Raw genomic sequence first — 20,929 nt, forward strand, 5'->3', positions numbered from 1 at the left:
CACATAAACAGTACAAAATAAATTCCTTGCCACTTAATCGGCTTCTAACTAATACAGGTCAGTTTTCTAACTAACCAGGAGTAGGCCTACTGCCTGTCTCCTCAAAACAAATGAAAAGTTCCAACCTTGTATCCTGAGGTGCCTCAGGAAAACACAAAACACCCGTGTTGGACTAGCAGTCCCGGAACCACTCTATTAGGAACCTGGGGCATAAATAAACTCCATCCTGGACTTTACTCACCACACAGGTTAATTTTCTTCTCTAATGATGTTGACTATTTTAATTCACCATATTTCAAAACATTTTAACAAGCATATTCATCTTCTGTTGATAACCATGTTCTACAAAAACAGAAAATCAGCCCTCTACTTTAATCTCCATCCAAAACCTAAAGGATCAACTCTTCTTTTATGTTACACAAATGTTGACTAAAACGTATTGGCATTGCTTATTCATATGAGGGAAGGTGGTTATTGAAATGTTTGTGTAACACCTATTAGTTATAAAAGGTGACATAATACCTGGCAGTCCATGTTATGAATTTCTAAAATACTTGGTACACTCATTTTTTCCTTGGCTGATATTCACAGTCCATTGTTTCAGGTTTCTGCACTTGTTATTTTTGCATGTCTGACCAGCACACAAGCACTCTGGTAGAAAACACACAGTATCCCTTGCTGATAAGGTTTATCGGTTTAGAATAATATTTCTATTTTAATATATCAAGTATAACAGTCTTATCATCAATCCCTAAAAAATGTGGTTGTTTTCTTTAGCCATGATAGCTGAAAGGTTTGCCATATATGCATTCCCACTATTTATCCTAAATGTGATTGAATGTTTGCTGCTAAATTCATTAAGAAAGCAAAACCAGACAGAATCATCTGTATTTAAAATACACTGTAAATAATTTTTTTAAATCATAGGCCTTAACAGCATGTCCTTGTAAAATGTCTGACTTTTTAACACAAAAGACCAATATAGTAACTTAAACATTTTTAGGGATCAAATTATAGTTAAATGAGGTCATCACATAAAAAGGTACATATACATCTTGAGTGGTCTTTAGGCCATAAAAATAATTTCAGGTGAGGAGCTAGGGTTGCCACATTTGCTAATGGGTATACAACGCATTTACTGGTGAATATACCCAAACAAAGGGGATGGGCAGATAGCACTGCGGGTGGGGCAGTGATGTGGGGGGGGGGGCATGATGACATCAGAGACCGGTATAACGATTGAGGTGGAGTTAGGACACCGAGATAGGGTCCTTGCACCATGTAGATACAATTGGCTGGATTTTTGTCCAGTTTTTTCAGTTTTAAACTAGACAGAAAGTTTTGAATGGACAGCCCTTTGAAAATTAGATGCCCAGTTCAAAACCACATGGGTGGCAACACTAACTCAATCTAAATTCTGCATTGTGAGTAAGCCCTATCCTTTAATTATAGGTATGGGATTTATTATACAGAAATCAGTTATCCAGAAAGCTCTGAAATACATATGGTTGCCTCCTTTTAACGCGGGGGATACCGGGCAGGGGGGCAGGACTGTGACGTGGAGGGGTCAGGCTGACACATAGGGGGTGGGTCGTGACATCAGGGGTGGGGCTATGACACAGCAATCGGTCAATCGCCGTGTCAATCTTAGAGAACCCTGCCCGGTTTTCGCAGCTTTGACCTAGGCAGCCAGGTTGTCCGGGTCAAAACCGGACAGGTGGCAACTCTAATTTTTTAGTATTAAAATGTTTAGCATGTATTTGTCAGATTATTGTTTGGGTTTCACAAGGCTGAAAACCAAAAAGAAAGTTAACACCAAAACAGGCCTTAGAAGACCAGAACTGTTCAGGTCAAAACCGAACAAGTGGCAACCTATAAGGAGCCCTCGTAGGGTTGTCACTTGGCCGGTAAAAATGATAGTTGATCTCATGGGAAAAAAGATAAATGTTATAGTAAGGCCGGTATTTTTTACTGGAAAAGGCGGCAACCAGAGGGTAAAATACTTGGTTGACTTTTCTGAACAGTGACAAGAAGCCAAAATTTTACTTATCAAGATACACCATACAAATCAGTTTGTTTTTTCGCTTCAAAAATGTGTAATATGTCACTTTAAAGGAAATACGATCTATCAGAACCGGCACTGCCTCAATAAACGACCCAAAACTCCGCAAGAAGCCAATAATTGCCCTGAGGCAAACTCCGATTATGTGAACACTGCCATTCTTCACCAACTCACTATGTCACACTGTGTTAAAACACATACTAATACAGTGCCAGAAAACTAAAATGCAACCTCCGTTCGTATAATCGCAAACCGAGGCTTGGAACGCAAATCTCCGCCCGCCTAGCGTGGCACAGAATATGGAAGAGTCAGCTGAGTTGTCATGTGACAGACAAAGTCCGGCAGTCTATAGAGCAACATGAGTTCTGCTGCAGGGTGAGTTTCTCTATAACACTTTTTTGGAAGCATTTTCCACGAAAGGGATAATAACACACAGTCTGATTTATCTATATAATATGAGGTTTATTAATAATAATATTTTGCATCTTCTCCAACTAATTCGGGTTCCGTTCCGTTATATCAGGCGCATTATTTGTAGTTAGGCATGTTTCCTTATCGTATACATGCTGGCTAGCCGAGATTAGTAAAATATTAGAAATAACTTATTTAATGTATTCATATTTGTACTGGTTGCTAGAGATCCCATAGACTGTACAACAAATTGAGAGTCATTGGGCTTTATTAACCCAAACTGCATTACACAGGGCTGCTTTTAGGTCATGTATGTATAGTTTCAGTTATTTTGTTATACTTGTATATGAACAGCACTTTGAATCATATTAGAACAGAGGGGGAACAATTCAGTAACAGAATAGAAATGAATACTACAGTTCACTTCCATTCAAATGGGATATAATTACACGTTAAAAGACAAAAAGGAGGTCTCTGTGCGAAGAGCTTACAATCTAAGTGGGGTGGATAAATTACAGACATGAATGGGAGGGTGAAAAGTGCTGCAATTTATTATTTATATTTTTAATAAGTATTTATTAAACAATTATTGGATATTATTACAATACACATAGCCTGCTTTTCTCCAGCAAAAAAAGTATCTTTCAGCTTTTTCTGGGAGAAAGCTCAAAGTTTTAGTTCAAGGACAGCTGAAGGTTTGATGATAAGACATTGCTGAAATTTATAATTTATAGGGATGCACTGAATCCACTATTTTGGATTCGGCTGAACCCCCGAATCCATCGCAAAAGATTCTGCCGAATACCGAACCGAATCCAAGTTTGCATATGCAAATTAGGGGTAGGAAGGAGAAAACATTTTTTACTTCCTTGTTTTGTGATAAAGTCACGCAATTTTCCACACCGTCCCTAATTTGCATATGCAAATTAGGATTCGGTTCGGACGGGCAGAAGGATTCGGCTGAATCCGAATACTGCTGAAAAAGGCAGAATCCCAAACCGAATCCTGGATTCGGTGCATCCCTAATAATTTATTCCTACATATTTGGTCTCCAGCCTTTCTGAAGTTCATCATTTCTAACTCAGGCTCTGGCAATAAACTAAGACATTCAGTACTGTTGTGTGTTACTGATACACAGACAGTGAAGAAAGACTTTAAAAGGTCCAGTTTGATGGGGCAGATAATCTACTCAGATGTTAAAGAACTGCAAGATGGTTAGATGATGCTGAGGGCATACATTTACCATATAGGCGCATGTAGGCCTGTGCCAAGTTATGCAGTGGGTGGGGGCATGAATTTTAAATGTTCCAGAAGTAAAAAATTCCTGGATACTTCCAGAAGGGAGTTAGGGCTGTAGGGGTACTTGAAACTCTGTGTTAGGCGCTTGCACGTTTTTCGTGCCTAAGGTGGAACCAGCCCAAAATACAGCCTTGCCTAGGAAAGAACAGCTAGAGGGCTTCTCTCTTATGATGCCTGCCCTAACTAAACTCCAAGCCTGACCCAGCGCATTAAGTTACATACTGGCACCTGCCCCTTCTCTGATTTTATCAGAGGGCGTGGGGCTAAACTGAGTATATAAGCAAGGACCACCTGTCACCAGTGTTGGAACAGCAAAAAGAGGTCGGAGAGTAGCTGGGCTGGAGGCTAATGGTCCGCCACCCCCAACAACAGAGTTTTGGGCCTACACATGCATCAGTATGCCTTGAACTTTTACATACTGTGATTTTACAACTTTTTTTTATGGTCCCACCATTATAAAATGAATAATGTATTTCCCAGATTTTATACAATTTTTTTGGTCCCCTGAAAAAAGTAAAATATTTTTTTTGACTTTATTTAAATTTTTTAAGAAAAGTTAAATTAGGTTGAAGTTGATGGAGGGGTGTCTTTTTTCATCCTAACTTACTATGTAAATTAGGTTTAGCAGAAAATGGAAAGTTTCTTTTTAGTCTATATCAGAATGTGTTTTCTGCAAACAGGGGGCATATTAACTTGACTGTGGACTTTTTGACCAGAAAATTATCTTTCAACTTGTTTGTATTATACATGATTCTCTTGAGATGCAGAATAATGAAATATTGTAGTTTTAAATACATGTAATTTTTAAGGGACAGATTGATGAAGGGTCAAATTTTTGATTTTTTGTTATGGCCAAAACTGTCCAATTCGACTAGGGAATTATCCAAACTTGATTCGAGTTTTTATAAAAAAAAAAATATCAAATTAGATTTTCGATACTTATCATACTCTGCTGGCCCTTTAAGAATTCGAATTTGACTATTCGCCACCTAAAACCTGCAGAATTACTGTTTAAGTCAAAGGGAGAGGTCCAGGAATCAATTTAGAGCTGTTTGCAGCCTTCCTGACATTCAAGTTTTTTTCGGAGACAAAACTAGAATCAAGTTTGATCAAATCTAATTTGTTTTTAGTTTTCTGGTTGATTAAATTTGTCTGAGTTTTATTAATTGGATTTTATTAATACATTTTGCCAGGTCGAATTTAGAATTCATTAGAATATAAGGGAGTTACAAAAAAAAAAAAAAAAAAAAACCTCACATGAATTTGAAGTTAGACCCTTGATAAATGTGCCTCCCCATGTAAAGCATGGGAAAGATTTTTTTCCCCCCTTCTCTTCAAAAACTTTTATCTATGCCACTACTTCTCTACTTATGTTTCAAAAAAAAAAAACTGCTAGCTGCATATTGCTGCCTAGTCAAATTCTTATTCCCATTCCATAAGACCACAAGGGCATTTTCTATGTTGCTAACATTCAGAAGTGGTATCCAAATGCTCGTATAGAAGAAAACAACAGCAGCAGAAGAGCTCCTTTGTGTGCTCATTGCTTTATTAGGTATTCCTTCTCTATTTATTTTTATTTTAAGAAAAGGAAAAGTAAATTCAGCTGTAGCAGAAACTATATAAATTCTCTTTAGTCTTTCTTGTTTTTCTCTTTATGTCAAAATATGTTTTCTGCAAACAGATGGCATTTGTGCAGGAATATGGACTTTTTGATCCGTACCAAATTGTCTCACCATTTGTTTGTATTATTCTGCAAAATATTTTTCTGGAGATTCAAGATTATGAAATATTGTGGTTTCAAATGACTTGCGTGTATAGAATGAAGAAGAGAACAAAGCTTGCAGAAAAAAACAAATCAGCATTTCTTGCCTGTTATTTTAATAATTAATGTAGAGAAGAACCAAAGAGCCTCGTTAATAAATCTTGAAGGGGCCCAAAATGTCCTTCCTATGTAACAAATTCAGTAAAAGCCTCCTGCAAGTTAAGATTTATATTTTCTGAATCTTAGACTGTTTCTTTGGTAGTACCCAGACATGCATAGTGCATGTCTACTCTACTCCCATAATTCTTTGAATCTCATCCCTATGTATGAAACTATCAGCACTGGCTGTAAAAGTGTCAAGTGTGTTCTTTAATTAGTAACCAACTAAATTACTGTGTAAGAATCAATAAACTTAGAAAATGCAAATGTACTCAGTTTATTGTTAGCGATCTGCTGCGTTTGCATTTAGACAACTTTGATACCCTCTAATGACTGAATCCTGCTGTAATAAAAGTGCAGAATTGCTCCTACCATTGATTTTTCTTTATCTAGTAACAATGTGACGTTTTAATATTTCAGTCAGTGTTGATGCTTTCTCTAGAACAGCTGATAATTCAGTAATTCTAAATTCTGGGGATGTAAGTTGTCTCATGAGGCTAAAAACCGACAGTATAGATCAGTATTGAAATATTTTCAGATTCATTTTTGTCCATATGTTTTCGAAATATATAATGGCATAATAAAAGGAAAACTGAAATACACGTGTTGCTGTGAGGATAATCTACTCTGGTCAAAGAATAATTCATAGTAAGGCAATTTGGGTTAATTGTCACTATGTAGAGATCATCAAAACATCAAGGAAAGTTCTCTGGGTCACTCCATTATCACTCTGTAAGAGCTGTTGTCCTGTCATCATCTGTGGGAATGAATCTGTAGCTGATATTAGACATTTCGATTGTGTTACAAGTCCTCTTTTATATTTATTTGTGATGGTAAAGTACCATACGTTATTTATTCATATTCTGTAACTGGCATCAGCAGAGAGTCAGAAAATAGTATATCAAGGGTATGATATTATCTATGTAAACAAAGTATCTTATATACAACCTTTTCTGACAAAAAACAAAACACAAAAAGATTGATAGCCGTAAGGCAGAAAGTGTGAAGTTTATTTGCTAATCAGAAAATGTAATGCTTGCATGCTTATTTAGTGCCTGAATCCTTATATGATTGCAAGAAACCTTGAAAAGTGGATAAATACTCTCATTAAGGTAGGACAGCAGCTATAAAACTGAAACTGCCCTACCTGTAGTTTATCTTTAAATAGTTTTGAAAGAGCTCCTTAATGTACCCAGAAAATAAATTAGACATTTTGTCATCATGATGGCTGGTCATGAGGAGTTAGCAAAATATCTGTGATTTAGTTAGTGGTGAATTGCCACCTACAGTGGCCATTTTGTCATGGCAGATAAATAGTGTAACCCACCCAAAGGTGCTTGATCAAGTGAAATTTCTCTTTAAAGGAGAAGGAAAGCTACCGAGGCATTTTATTGCCAATATATTAACTGCATTAATGCTAGCTAGAATGCTATATTTATTCTGTAGAATGTTTCACCATACCTGAGTAAAAAGCTCTATAAGTTCTCTTTGTTTAGGATAGCAGCTGCAGTATTAGCTTGGTGTGACATCACTTCCTGCCTGAGTCTCTCCCTGCTCACTTATAGCTGTGGGCTCAGATTACAGCAGAGAAAGGGGGGGAGAGAGGAGCAAACTGAGCATGCTCAAGCCCTGGCCCTGGAGGTTTAAGCTGAAGGCAGGAAGTCTGATACAGAAGCCCATTTGTACACAATAAAAGGAAAGGAATGCAGTGTTTCTTTTGACAGAGGACTCAGAGCAGCACTACTTTGAGGGTTTACCAGTGTCGGACTGGCCCGGCGGGATACCGGGAAAATACCCAGTGGGCCCCGACCCTAGTGGGCCCCCGCCGGGCCAGTCCCCCTCTCCCAAACAGTTTTTAAAATAATAATAAAAAAAAATTTCAGCGCATCGCAGCGCCGTTTGCGCATGCGCGTGGAGCAGCGTTTCCGTTTGCGCATGCGTGATGCGCCGCCTGGCCAATTATGCCGAGCGGCGATTCGCCTAACAAGTAGGTAGTGGGGGCCAGAGGGGGGCCCTGGACACCAGTCCCGGTGGGCCCCGGGCCCCCCAGTCCGACCCTGGGGTTTACTGGTATATTTAGGTGGACCTTTCTGATAAGGCTTACTTAGTTTTAACCTTTCCTCCTGCTTTATCTCTTTATCTCTTTATCTCTTTACTTACTCTCATTTTACATGACTATCATTTTCAGGTGCAAAATTTGTTTAAAAGTAAATAAATGTGTTTTGTTTTTCTCCCTCTTACACAGGTTGCCAACATTCTGATTGGCATTTATATTAGTGGTTGAGTGCCTGTTCTGGATAGTCAAGTTATTTAGCTTGCAGGCATTTTCTGGCATAAATTGTTTTCCATTTCTCTATGTGCAGAAATAAAAGTTTGCCACTGAAAACTTGCAAGCAAAACTCGTGCAAAAAAAGAAAAAAAAACACATAAATAAGGAATTAACTTGTGTTTTACTTGACCAGTTTTAATATGTACTGTACATTCCTTAATTTAGTATCAGTGATACCCAACCAGTAGCTCATGAGCAACATGTTGCTCTCCAGCCCCTCGGATGATGCTCTCACTGGCCTCAAAGCAGGTGCTGATTTTTGAATTCCAGACTTGGAAGAAAGTTTTAATTGCATAAAAAAGTATACTGCCAAGTAGAGTCTCCTGTTGCCAGTCCACATAGAGGCTACCAAATGGCCAATCACAGCCCTTATTTGTTACCGCAAGGGACTTTTTCATGTTTGTGTTGCTCCCCAACTCTTTTTACATTCAAATGTGGCTCACAGGTAAAAAAGGTTGGGGACCCTTTAGATACTGGTTTGGGTGCATACTCCATAAGGACTGAAGTAGTTTGTCAACCTACTCCCCTGACTTTAGTCTACCCTCTCCCTACTGACCCACATTGCTGCTCAATCTCTGACATCACCAGAAGGGACAGTTCAAAAGAGGCATATGTTTATAAATGAAAGGAGGAGGAATGCCAGAGGGGTTGGGTTGAGGGGATGTGGCTATTGGGGTTGACCAAGGACAGAGTCAGGCAGTGATCCACAGAAGTAGTGTTTTCCTTGGCCCAAACACGTCCACGCAACACTAAGCTAAAACTTTTCCAGTTAAATAATATAACAGGTTAAAAAGTTATTATCCTGGCTTACTGAGCTGCTACTTGCAAAGTAACAAGCAGGACAAATTGAAGTTAACTGGTTTTAAACTTTACATTTAAGGAAAAACTTTGCATTTAAGCTATCAAATAGAATATGGAAAACAATGAAGACAAATGTATTTGAATACATTTTGTGATGGTGAACTGTGCTTTATTTTTATTAATATTTTCATATTAATATATACATTTTTTTTATAACTTTGCAGTCCATCATACTGGTTGGGGAATGAAACCCTGAGAGTTCCAGCTGCTCTGTTTGCTCTGAACAGGAAACGTCTATGTGACAGACTTAAGCAAAATAAGGATGTGCCAACGGGATCTTTTGTACTTCTGCAAGGAGGAGAAGAGACCCAGAGATACTGCACTGATACTGGCATTCTGTTCCGCCAGGTATGATCTCTTATTAGAAGGCATAGATATTGTTTTGGGTTTCCGTCCAGATTTTCAGAGGTTTCCATCTGACACTTTTAAGCCACTTAGAGGTAATATTCTTAGGTATCTATTCATTAAAGGTGGTCAAGTGTGATATAAACTACTGAATGCACTTTATCCGTTATTTTTATCATTTATTTGCCGTTATAGCACTCAAATAAGAATGTTTGTTAATATCACAACTTTTTTTAAACTGCCTTATTATCACAAGTAATCACCAGAAAGCATTATTAGTGCTTTCTGCCTTGATTATTTAAACAGATTGAGCTCATACCTCTTTCAGTTATAGTATTGAAACTTAACTTATTAATGGGGAAAAGCAGCCTATAAATTACAAGTCCCTGTTTTAGTTTAAAATGAATAATTCAAAAGCCTTGTTAGCATCTCTGAAGTAAGTACAACTCGGAATAAACTAAAATTGATTGTTTTTCCAAACAAAAGTTGTATTTTATACCATAGCATAGTGTACTGTGTATAGCAGTCTTAATTAAAACACTAGATCCTGTATACTAGGATGTACCCAACCTGCTTCCATCAACTGCCTTCAATTTTGATTGAGGAAATTGTTCTTTAATTACACTAAAAGGCCATCTCCTGATGTACGGTTGTAAGTCGGTAGCTCTACAGCTGCACAAGCAGTTCTTGTTCTGCAACAGCTAGTGTTGGGACGTAAAAGAACTTTAGATTCAGGGAGAAGGTGCAGATTCTTTGACTGACATCAGCAAAACGATTTTGTCACAGTTTAATCAGTCAGGGAGTCAAAAGACAAGGGCAGGGAGCAAAGAGTCATTAGGTACAATGTTCCCTCTAATTCCTTTTTGGCTATGTGCACCAAAAAATTATTTTGTGACAGGTTAGAATTAATACAGCATCTTGTGTTTCACACAAAATTCTTGTGCGCACCTCAATTTCTTGTTTGCACTGGCCTCAAAATGTGCGCGTGCATATCTTAGAGGGAACATTGATAGGAAGGCAAAGAGTTGACATCACCAGGTTATCCTAGAGATCCAGGAGATGAAGTGAAGGAAAGAGCAGTGCTGGAGTTGATGGGGAGGGGGCATCTGGATCTGAAAGGTATGCTAAAATATATTATCTTCAGTATTGACCAGTTTTTCCTGTAAAAAGTGTAAATTGTAATTATTACTTTAAGTATGTCAATTTGTTTTGTTAATAGATTTAGTTTTAGATTCAATAGACTTTTTTTATGCAGTAGCTTTATTTTTACAGGAGCACCCATAATTCTAGCTTTACTGCAAAATGTGTACACCATAGAATCTTTTTATTTGTTTAAAAAAATGCTAACACATAGGTGTCTAAATATTTTCAATACAGGAGTCATTTTTTCACTGGACATTTGGAGTGATTGAAGCTGGCTGCTATGGAGCTGTTGATGTCAATACAGGAAAATCAATACTCTTTATTCCAAAGCTTCCCGAAAGTTATGCGGTGTGGATGGGAAAGTAAGTTTTTTTCCACCATCACCCTTCATTATTTTATTGAATATATCTTGTCTACTGAAAGCATAGGAAAAATCTGGTGCTGAAGAAGATAAGGTATTTCTTTCTTTTACGTGTTGCTTTAACTGAGTTCTAAACTACATAATGAAATCTAAGGAAATAAAGTCATATGAAAAAGTCTGGGAACCCCTCTTAATTATTTGGAGTTTTGTTAATCATTGACTGAGCTTTCAAAGTAGCAACGTCCTTTTAAGATATAACATGCCTTATGGAAACAGTATTATTTCAGCAGTGACATAAAGTTTATTGGATTAACAAAAAATATGCAATATGCATCATAACAAAATTAGACAGGTGCATAAATTTGGGCACCCCAACAGAGATATTACATCAATACTTAAGGTCCCCATAGACGCGACGATTCTTCTTGCCGAACGACCAATTTTAGGGAAGCCCGACCAATCCTTCGAAATTATCGTGCGGTTAGTGGTATTCGAACGATCGTACATCTTACGATTTTTCGGCCGACATCTGTCGGGAAATTGATCGGCCAGGTCAAAAAATCTTTGTCGGTCCCAGTGCAATCTCTCTATGTTTGCAGGGCCAAGCAGGCAGCTCCCCTTTGTTTTCCTGGTAAATTGGTCTTTTTAGTTGATGGTAGATTCGTACGATCGTACGATCGTTCTGAGAAGATCGTGGTCTCACGATCAGGATCTGATCTTTTAAAAATCTCAACATCTGTGGACAGCTTTAGTTGAGCCTCCTTTTGCAAATGTAACAGCCTCTAGACGCCTCCTATAGTCTTTGAGGGGTATCTGGATTCTGAAAGACAGTATTTTTGACCATTCGTCCATACAAAATCTCTCCAGTTCAGTTCAATTTGATGGCTGCCGAGCATGGACAGCCTGCTTTGTTTTTTGCAAGGTAAATTATTAGATATTAGATTAACAGTACACACATGAGCAGAAATGCATTATGCATGCAGATTATCTCTACACTGTTGGGTTCTACATCCTGTTCATGCTGTGACGTGCTGACACATTTATCCTGGTCTGATAGGCTGATTCCAGAAGGAGTCAGTGGTTTCCAGTGCCCAGAGCAGAAGTGCAGCATGATTGAAGTGTTAAGAAGTGATTCATATCCCAAAACTGCAACATAAAACAAAACTAAACATAGCTGTAAAAAATAATTATTAAACAGATATTACACATTGGGTGCATGTTTATAGCAATGGACAGACTCCAAATCTCTCTTCCTGATAGTCTATGTCCAAAGTCAGATCTGCTCCCTTTTTTTAAAGATACACACAACTTGTTTCCTTTATTTGTCTTTTTATCTGGTGAATAATAAAAAACGATACAGCTGTACTATCAAGTTACAGTAACTTCAAATATTGTGTTGCAAGTAAGTTACCCCCCTACTGTGCCCATAATACACATTTCTTAACTTTTTCCTAGCATTCATGCCAGTCATTCTTATTGTGTTCTACACTCTTTTGTTGTGGAAGTTTAAATAACTGTTTTCCAGCTTGCTTGCTCGAAATGGGTATTTGTAAAGCTAGTGCCCAAGAAATAAATTAAGCAGTTAATTGGTTGTGCTTTCCTTAATTTCAGTAATTAAAACTGTACTTACTATTTACTGCTCATTAATTTTAAATGTTAGAACGCGTCAATACATTGATCTGAGATATTCTGTAAGTACAACATATTGTGTGACAGATGCTTTCTGTAAATAGTTATCCATCTTATGATCTCATTAACTCAAAGTGTATGGTTACCAGCTTGCATTTAAAATTTAGACAATAAGATGCCTACCTTATTATGTGGAAACATTTATGGGGTTACTTACTAAAATCCAAATGTTACTTTATTTTTATTAAAGCAATTTCGACCGAAACTCACGTCCACGATTTTACCTTTATTTATCAATTGCACTAAAACTACAAATTATTCGTATTATTGTACAAAACCAGCGCAGATCATGATATCTTCCAGTTGTAAAAGAGATATCAGCCATTGTCTTCTGCCATTGACTTTTTGGCATCAAATTTTTAGCAGCCTCGGGGTATAATAAATATATTTTTTTCCCCTTTAAAACTCCAACCAGAAAAATTCTGACTTTAGTAACTAAACCCCTTAGTGTTCAGTTCAGCTTAGGAAGCAATACAACTGTTCAGTTTGTATTTAATACGGTGTCCCCTGTCCCCTGCCTCAAGCTTAATACAACTGATTTCCACCTTGATGCAGAAAAAAAATATACAAGGATAGCCAACTTTTGAAATTCACATTCCTCATGTTTGGCGTAAAGACTGTTCTTCCTAGGGCGAGGTTGGACTTGTATAACATACATAAAGTCTTGTAAAAATGGCAGGAGCATTGTACAAACCAAGGGCATGATTCATTATTCATAGTCTTTAGGGTTAAATGGTGTTCTCTATTCATCCTGGATATAAATGAAATTGTAGGCTACTTTGAAAGCATCTTAACCCCCCTTCAGTCTATCAAACCCATTCAATAAATCAGAGCTGTGGAGTTGGAAACAATTTTGGGTATTTGCAGTCGGAGTCTCAAAAATGTTTTATTTTTAGATTTGGGTTTTTACCAGCGTTGGCGCACAATAAATTTTGAATAATTCAAGGTTTTTTTTCCCCAGAAAATTTTGAGGTTTAATAAATAGGCCCCTTAATGTCTGGATAATTGAAGTTACCCATTATAACAAGTTGAAATTTATTTTATTATATTTTTTTAATTTAGTCATTTATTAAAAATAATTGAAAATTAACTTAATTTATATAAAGTGTATTTTTTCCATTAAGCCACTGCACAGGCATAATTTATTTATCTATATATCTATATCTATAGATATATAGATATAGATATATATATATATAGCAGTGACTTGAAGCTCTGCTTCCTCTAGTCTATTCCTCAATACAAATAATAATTCATATTGTTTGAGAGCTTTGCAAACCCCAAGAAGGCTTAAACTGGGCTCATATTTTTTCTTTATAATAGTCCTTGTAGCATTGATTTGCTGTATTCGGAGATCAGAGAGTTCTTTGCTAAAACATTACTCACAGCTGCAAAAAGACTATTGCTTTCTCTGTGTTATAAACAAAATTGGGCAGGATAATAGAAGCTTAAAGGCCTGCATTATCATTAGCAAAATTACCATGTTATTATAACAACATTTGCATTCACAAAAAGCTCTGGCAGTGTGTAAGGTGATAATTGCCTAAATCTAATAACTTCAAATAAAAGAAAATGTATTTTAACCTGCAAATGGGAAAATTACCATTTATCCACGTTTTAAAGAGCAACCAAATTAATCTAATTTTTGGTGCTTAAAGTCCTAGATAGTAAAAGAATAATATATAATATGTGGATATTTAGATAATGTGTTTTAATTTATCCAGTAGTAAAGTACAAAATGGACTGAATTGACTGTTAAACCGGTAAACCTTTTTAAAATTAAATAATCTTTATTACTATACAGTAATTAGTATTAATGTTCTGCTCTCATAGGGACAAACCATGAATTAGCAATGTTCTCAAGTCATGCCCATCTTTCACCCTTGCCATGCTAGTTTTACCACTATTCCCTCAAAATCCTACATATTTATTAAGTCCACCCCTTTTGACGTTTGAGAAGTAGGACTGTCTTGTTTAAATAGGGATACGTGGAGGATAGGATAATATTCAAGAGAGCAAAATGGGAAAACGTATTTGCTGTGTAGTACCTTGGGTGATGAACTTCAGAGGTCTAAAGAGGCTGTGTTTCCCCCTAAAAAAAACATCTACCACACATAGATTTGTAATTATCCACCTTTTGGTAAGCCACAAGTTTAACCCTCCTCTTCTTATAGAACCATTTCAGAAGCACAGTTGACCTCACACTTGTTTTACATCTTGAGAACCCTGGACTAGAATGAAAACTCGAATAATGAGATATATGATGTATATTAGCCCCACATACAGCACATTTATATCCTATGACAACTCACAAAGTCTGCTTTGAGATTTAGGATTATGTCCCATCAGTCTAATATTCCATTTTGCTACCATGGCAAAGCTTTCTGAAACTGGTTGTGCCTAGGGTTGCCACTTTTTGACTTGAAGTCCAGGCCAGGGGGTGGGTCAATAATGTTAGGAAAATCCAAGGTTCTGTAGTTCACCTTCTTTTTGCCGTTTCTGATAATCCGTTCTCCTCCAGATAGGCAATAATTATATTTGTGTGAATGGACCAGCGCTAGAAGCTCAGGGTAGACAAAAATAGAAAAAATAGTAGTATATAGTATTTTTTAATTCGACAATTGCACCCTTTTGTGCAGCTAACTTATATTTCTTAAGCAGCATGCCAATTATCCATCACCTGCAGGACTAGCTTGCCCTTTAACCAGTGTTTTTTTTGGAGACCGTGGCACCTTCTGTGTGTACAGATTTTATACTCGCAGACGTTTAGGAGTAGTAGTTGGCATTGGAAAAAATATAGTTGTTCCCCCTCTATAGATAAAAACCTTTACTAAATAATCTTATAATAAAAGAACTGCACTCACATGTGTACACTTAAAATTAGCGTATAGACAGCCAGTCTCCAATTTTTTGCTCGCTGTAGTTGGTAATAGCCAGCGTTGTAAGCGTGCGATGCTGGGCTCCCCTGTGACGTCATCCAATTGTCGAATTAAGAAATACTATATACTACTATTTTTCTATTTTTGTCTACCCTGAGCTTCTAGCTCTGGTCCATTCACACAAATACAATAATGTTAAGGACAGGTGATCGTCTGTGGGCGAGTCGGTGATAAGTGATTGGCTGATCATTCAATTCAAGTCCTCTTTGGATCTCCTTATTCAGAACTTGCATACCTAGATGTGCCTCCTGCTTATCATGACTGGAGATCATGGAGGCCTGCCAGGTCAGGTCTATGAAGTGAATCTGTACAAAAAAAACTTGAGTTGAAACTTGTGTAGCTAATAAAAAGTAAATTCTAGTGAGAAACTTGAGTAACATTTATCATTTTACTAAAAAAAACAGTTCTCCACAGGTTTTTAGATTATGTGTGACTTTACCTCCTCCTCTCAGCTTTATAAATACGTATATTTTCATAGAGGTGCAAAAAAAGCAGCAAATGAAATGTAACTCTTCTTTGTTTTTTTACACTGTCTTTATAAATATGACCCAAAGTGTTGCACTTTTTTTTAGCATAATAGGAAAAGTGTTGGCAAAAGAGGAGTAGAAATGAAGGAAATCAAGTTCATTGCCTTTCCTGATTTTGCTATAAATGTATTTAACCTTTTTTTTTATTATATTTACTGTTTTTTTTCCCTTTTTTTTAAAGAATACACCCACCAGAACACTTCAAGGAGAAGTATGCCATCGATGAGATTTATTTCACCTGCGATGTGAGTACAGATTTCTGTCATAGAGCTAGTAGAAAACAGTTTTCTGTTTGTAAATAAACAAGCTTGGTTTCTGTCTGCTGTTCTGTGTTGGAACAGCCTGACATCCAGCTGCTAGGAATCTGGACTTCAACAACCCAAAAATATGATTATATGTAAAATGAAATTGCTAACTTTAGAAAATCAGGTGCTGGAGAGTGCAAGAAATTGAAAAATTATGCTAGTATCCCTTCAAATATCTAAACATCAAGAATCAATAAATTATATAGCAGCATGTTACTATTAAAAAATGAGAGGAGGATGTCAGCATTGCTAGTAATAAGTGAACATTAAGTTCCCTTTTCTCTAAAAGCATCTCCAAGTTGCCCCCAGCCCAGTAACACTAATACCGTTATAATAAAGAGAGTGAAGCTTTCTCTGGTCTGGCCTTTCACTGGCTGGAGTAAGAATATAACCGTACTCCAGTAGCGGAAAAATTGTGCTTCTTCCAGGCCAGTCGGATGTGTTATTACTAGGGATGGGCGGATTTTTTTGCCTTGTTTTGCCGAAAAAATGACACTCAGACTTCTGAATTGGTTCTGTTGTTCAAAGCAGCATAGTTTTGAGACAGTGTTAGTGTAGTCTGTGCTTGAAAATATTAGATGCATGTAATTGGTGGAGTCTGGTTTTGCCTTTAGGTTCTTGATCACTGTTACATTTTATTAGTGGCCCTTAAAAAGAAAACTTAATTACCGTTAATTGACAGTTCTGAGAAATTAGCAGTGTTAGACGGTTAATACTGTGAATTGTATAATATGCAATTAATATAATTCTCACTCTATTTTGGGGTGTTTAGCTATTCACTGGGGACAGCCTAATCTTTAAATAAGTAGTATGATTATTTACAATATAATTACAACATATAAGATAAAGGGGATCTTACTTAAAATGGAGGGTGGGGATGGAGGATAGAGTAAAGGTAGTAGTAAGGGAAGTTACTTAATTAACAACATTTTTACAATTTCCTTTATAAACATAAACCTTTCAAAAACGCATAATCCATACTTATCTTTTCTCAAGACAGCCACACCTAAAGAAATTTGCAACTGATCACATCAGTGTTGGACTAGGGAGTTAAATAGACAGCATGTACCATGAAAAGAACTTCTAAGTTTGCCTCCTTTATTTGGGAGCACTGACTATTAGTGATGGGTGACTCTGACCCACTTTGCCAAAAATTTTTGAAATGGCAAAAATCTCCCGAAAGAAGTCTATGGGTGACAATTTTCTTTGGTGTGTGATGCGGCGCGACTATTGTGGAGCTTTCTGGATAACCGATTGCCACATTACATTTTTTTTTCTTTCTTATTAAAGGAGAGATACAAATAATTACTAGATGCACATCTCATAAAGCCCTTGCTGTTTGGAAGAATTACAATGTAGTCATTGCAAACATTAATTATTTAAAAAGAGGAACGTTAACAGTACCTTGTACTCTGTGTTAGCTTAGGTGGCAATAGTAAAATGGCAAAGCAGTCTTATTGAATTTTTAAAGGCACATTTATCAACGGCTGAATTTCGAATTCATGTGAGGTTTTAAAAACTCCCCTAAAGTCCCATAAATTCAAAATTCCAATCAATCGAAATTTATTAAAAACAGTGGAATTTTTCAAACTCGTGTGAATTAAATCAACCTGAAATCTCAAATCGAATTTTGATTTGAATTAAAATAATTAGATTTGAGTTTTTTTCCGAAAGGAAGGGTTCAAACAACTCCAAATTGATCCCTGGACATCTCTTGTTGACTTAAACAGCAATTCGTCAGGTTTTAGGTGGCAAATAGTCAAATTTGAGTTCTTAATGGGCCAGAGTATGACAAATCTTGAAAATAGAATACAATTTTTTTTTTAAAAACGCGAATCGAATTTGAATAACACCCTAGTAGAATTTTACAGTTTTGAACATAAAGAAATTCTAATTTCAAATTCGACCCTTGATAAATCTGCCCCTTATACTCCAAATTATGGAAGGATCCCTTATTTGTAGAAACCCCCAGGTGCCAATCTTCCAGATAATAGGCCCATAATTCTTTATAATTTAATTATTTTTTAATTCTTTAAATCAGCCTGTGTTTGTTTTTTGTTTAGTTTTCTAACCCATTGTTAAAGTCTGAACCATTATACTAGCTATAAAAAATTTTTTTGTGAAGGATACAACCAAAATTTGCGAGTTAAATCAATAAAAGATGCACCAGCAAGCATGACTATAAATAAACAGAAATGATGATAGTGCTGTAACATTAACATTCGCCATTATGTTTTATTATGTAATAGTCTCCGCTTTATGACTGCATACATATTTGTTTTTGGATTTTAATGCTTGTGTGTATCCAGTACATTGATAGCACCGATGCAATGAAAATTGTTACTACATTACTGCCTTCTGCAATAGTTTATTCTCGTGCTGTCAGGGATGGTTTTATGTTTTTTTTAAATGGTGGTGGTTGTTTTTCAAGCATGAAATGTCTATTTTTCTGTGGTAGGTAAACGTGAACGGAACATGCAATCCGCGCAGAATATATTCTATTTTAGCATTGCTGTGTCTCAGACCCTCACTTTATTCAACATATCCAACAGCTATTTTAAAGGAGGAGGAAAGGTTAAAACTAAGTAAGCTTTATCAGAAAGGTATATATGAATACACTAGTAAACCCTCAAAGTAATGCTGCTCTGAGTCTTCTGTCAAAAGAAATCCCACATTTCTTTCCTTCTATTGTGTACACATGGGCTTCTGTGTCAGACCTGTTTTCATCTTAAACCTCCAGATCCTGGGCTTGAGCATGCTCAGTTTGCTCCTCTCTCCTCCCTTCTGTAACCTGAGCTCAGAGCGAGCAGGGAGAGACTCTGGCAGGAAGTGATGTCACAGCAAGCGAATATGGCAGCTGCTGTCCTAAACAAACAGACAGTGTCTTGAGCTGGTTACTCTGCTATGGAAAAGCAGAGTATTGATTGTATGGATTTTAAGCTTGCCCTGTTGTGGCTCTACTATTAAACTGCCTTGGTAGCTTTCCTTCTCCTTTAAATGCAAACCTGAAAAATTAATCTGTTCAATGAAAGTTATTCAATGCATGTTATTGGTTAAAACCTTCAAGATAATTAGTTCTGTTTCTAATTAAGGCGGAATAGTAAGTCATATAGTCATTGCTCCATTGCTTTGTTGCTAGGACAGACACTTAAAACAATACGGATATGTGTATTATACAGTACTTGCAATCTTATAATCTTTTTACTATTAGATTTCCAGTGTTCTGAAAGCCAAGACCCCATCTGTCCTGCTTACTTTGGTAAGTCTTTGTGTGTGTGTGTGTTATTTTTTGCCTGTGAACATCTTTCTTATAAGTGCTTAATGGCTTACCTAATATGACATGTTCTGGATTACTTGAGCTTTTATCCAATACCTGCAGTAAAGTTCTGTATAAATAAAGTAGCTCTGCCTTGAGATTTCCTGAAGCACAAGAGCATAATGTTATCACTTTATTGGTATAAGCATTAAGGAACAGCTTTTGTCAGGCACAAGTATATTCTCTCATTTCTTCTTTGTGTAACCGAATACCTCACCTAATTTATCTGATATTAATCTCACGTTAATATATGCCCTGAATCAAATTCTTTTCTGCTCCACAGCGTGGTGTTAATACTGACAGTGGAAGTGTTTGCAAGGAAGCTTCATTTGAAGGAATTAGTGAGTAAGTAAACTGAGCTTTCAAGAAAACTTTAAAAGTATATATAAGACCTGCACCTATTGGCTCTAAGTGCCCCGCATAATATGCCGAAGCATGTAAGACTGACGGGTTTAACCTTTAGTTGGGCGGCAGGTTCGGCCAGAAAAACACAACATGTTCGTGGTAGTGATGTACAGTTAGAGTTTCTCCCGAACCACACCCGCCCGATATCTGACCTCCCACCACCTGCGCCCACCGAAGCCCGACTTCCAGGTTCCTTTTATAGACCCGCCCCCACCAATGACATCACAAAATTGGCGGGCGAGCAGGCGATCGGCTATAAAACTGGAAGTCGAAAGCTGGCAGTGTAAATTGGTGGGGAGGAGGGCAGGAAGAAGGGATTGACCCAGACCCACCCGCAAATGGGGGTGCGAGGTCGGCCCGAACCCGACCAACCCGCGGTTAATGGGACGGCCTGCACATCACTAGTTTGTGGGCCGCGAGTGGGCTCAGACTAAACTTTTCATGAAAATTGTAATTTTATAGTCAAAGATAATCCAATGTACTTCCCTATTCTGTCATCATGGAAGGGGAGGAGCATGCAGGCACAAGTATATGGAGGAGGAAGCAGGGCACTGTAAGGTCACAGGCGGGTTGGATGCAAGGCAAAGTTTAGTCCGAGCCCACTCGCGGGCCACAAACTAGTGATGTGCAGGCCGGCCCGATATCCACGAGTCAGTCTGGTTCGGGCCGGCCTGTACATCACTAGTTTGTGGCCCGCGAGTGGGCTCGGACTAAACTTTGCCCTGCATCCAACCCGCCTGTGACCTCACAGTGCCCTGCTTCCTCCTCCATATACTGGTGCCTGCATGCTCCTCCCCTTCCATGATACCAGAACACCAGGATATATAAATAGGGAAGTGCATTGGATTATCTTTGACTATAAAATTATAATTTTCATGAAAAGTCTTTTACACTGTCCTTCATTGTTCAAGGTATAGCTTTAACATGCAGCATTACTAGCTTTATCATTTTTTTTTTAAATTTATTAAAGTCCAATTTTTTTATGATCGAAGTTTTAAAGAGGAAAACATTATTTT

The 20,929-nt window shown here is 37.2% G+C and overlaps 1 protein-coding gene across 1 annotated transcript in view; it reads left to right on the forward strand.

The window, feature by feature from the left end:
- The first annotated feature begins 2,391 nt into the window (after positions 1–2,391).
- Positions 2,392–20,929, forward strand: part of pepd.S (peptidase D S homeolog) — a 119,907-nt gene continuing 101,369 nt past the window's right edge. Inside the window, 6 exon segments of the mRNA NM_001086356.1 lie at positions 2,392–2,437; positions 9,048–9,231; positions 10,606–10,733; positions 16,069–16,132; positions 19,404–19,451; positions 19,792–19,853. Of these exon segments, the coding sequence (NP_001079825.1) occupies positions 2,421–2,437; positions 9,048–9,231; positions 10,606–10,733; positions 16,069–16,132; positions 19,404–19,451; positions 19,792–19,853 (503 nt within the window). The 5' untranslated portion in view covers positions 2,392–2,420.

Source organism: Xenopus laevis, chromosome 4S (genome assembly GCF_017654675.1).
Source record: "Xenopus laevis strain J_2021 chromosome 4S, Xenopus_laevis_v10.1, whole genome shotgun sequence".
NCBI classification, from domain to species: Eukaryota; Metazoa; Chordata; class Amphibia; order Anura; family Pipidae; genus Xenopus; species Xenopus laevis.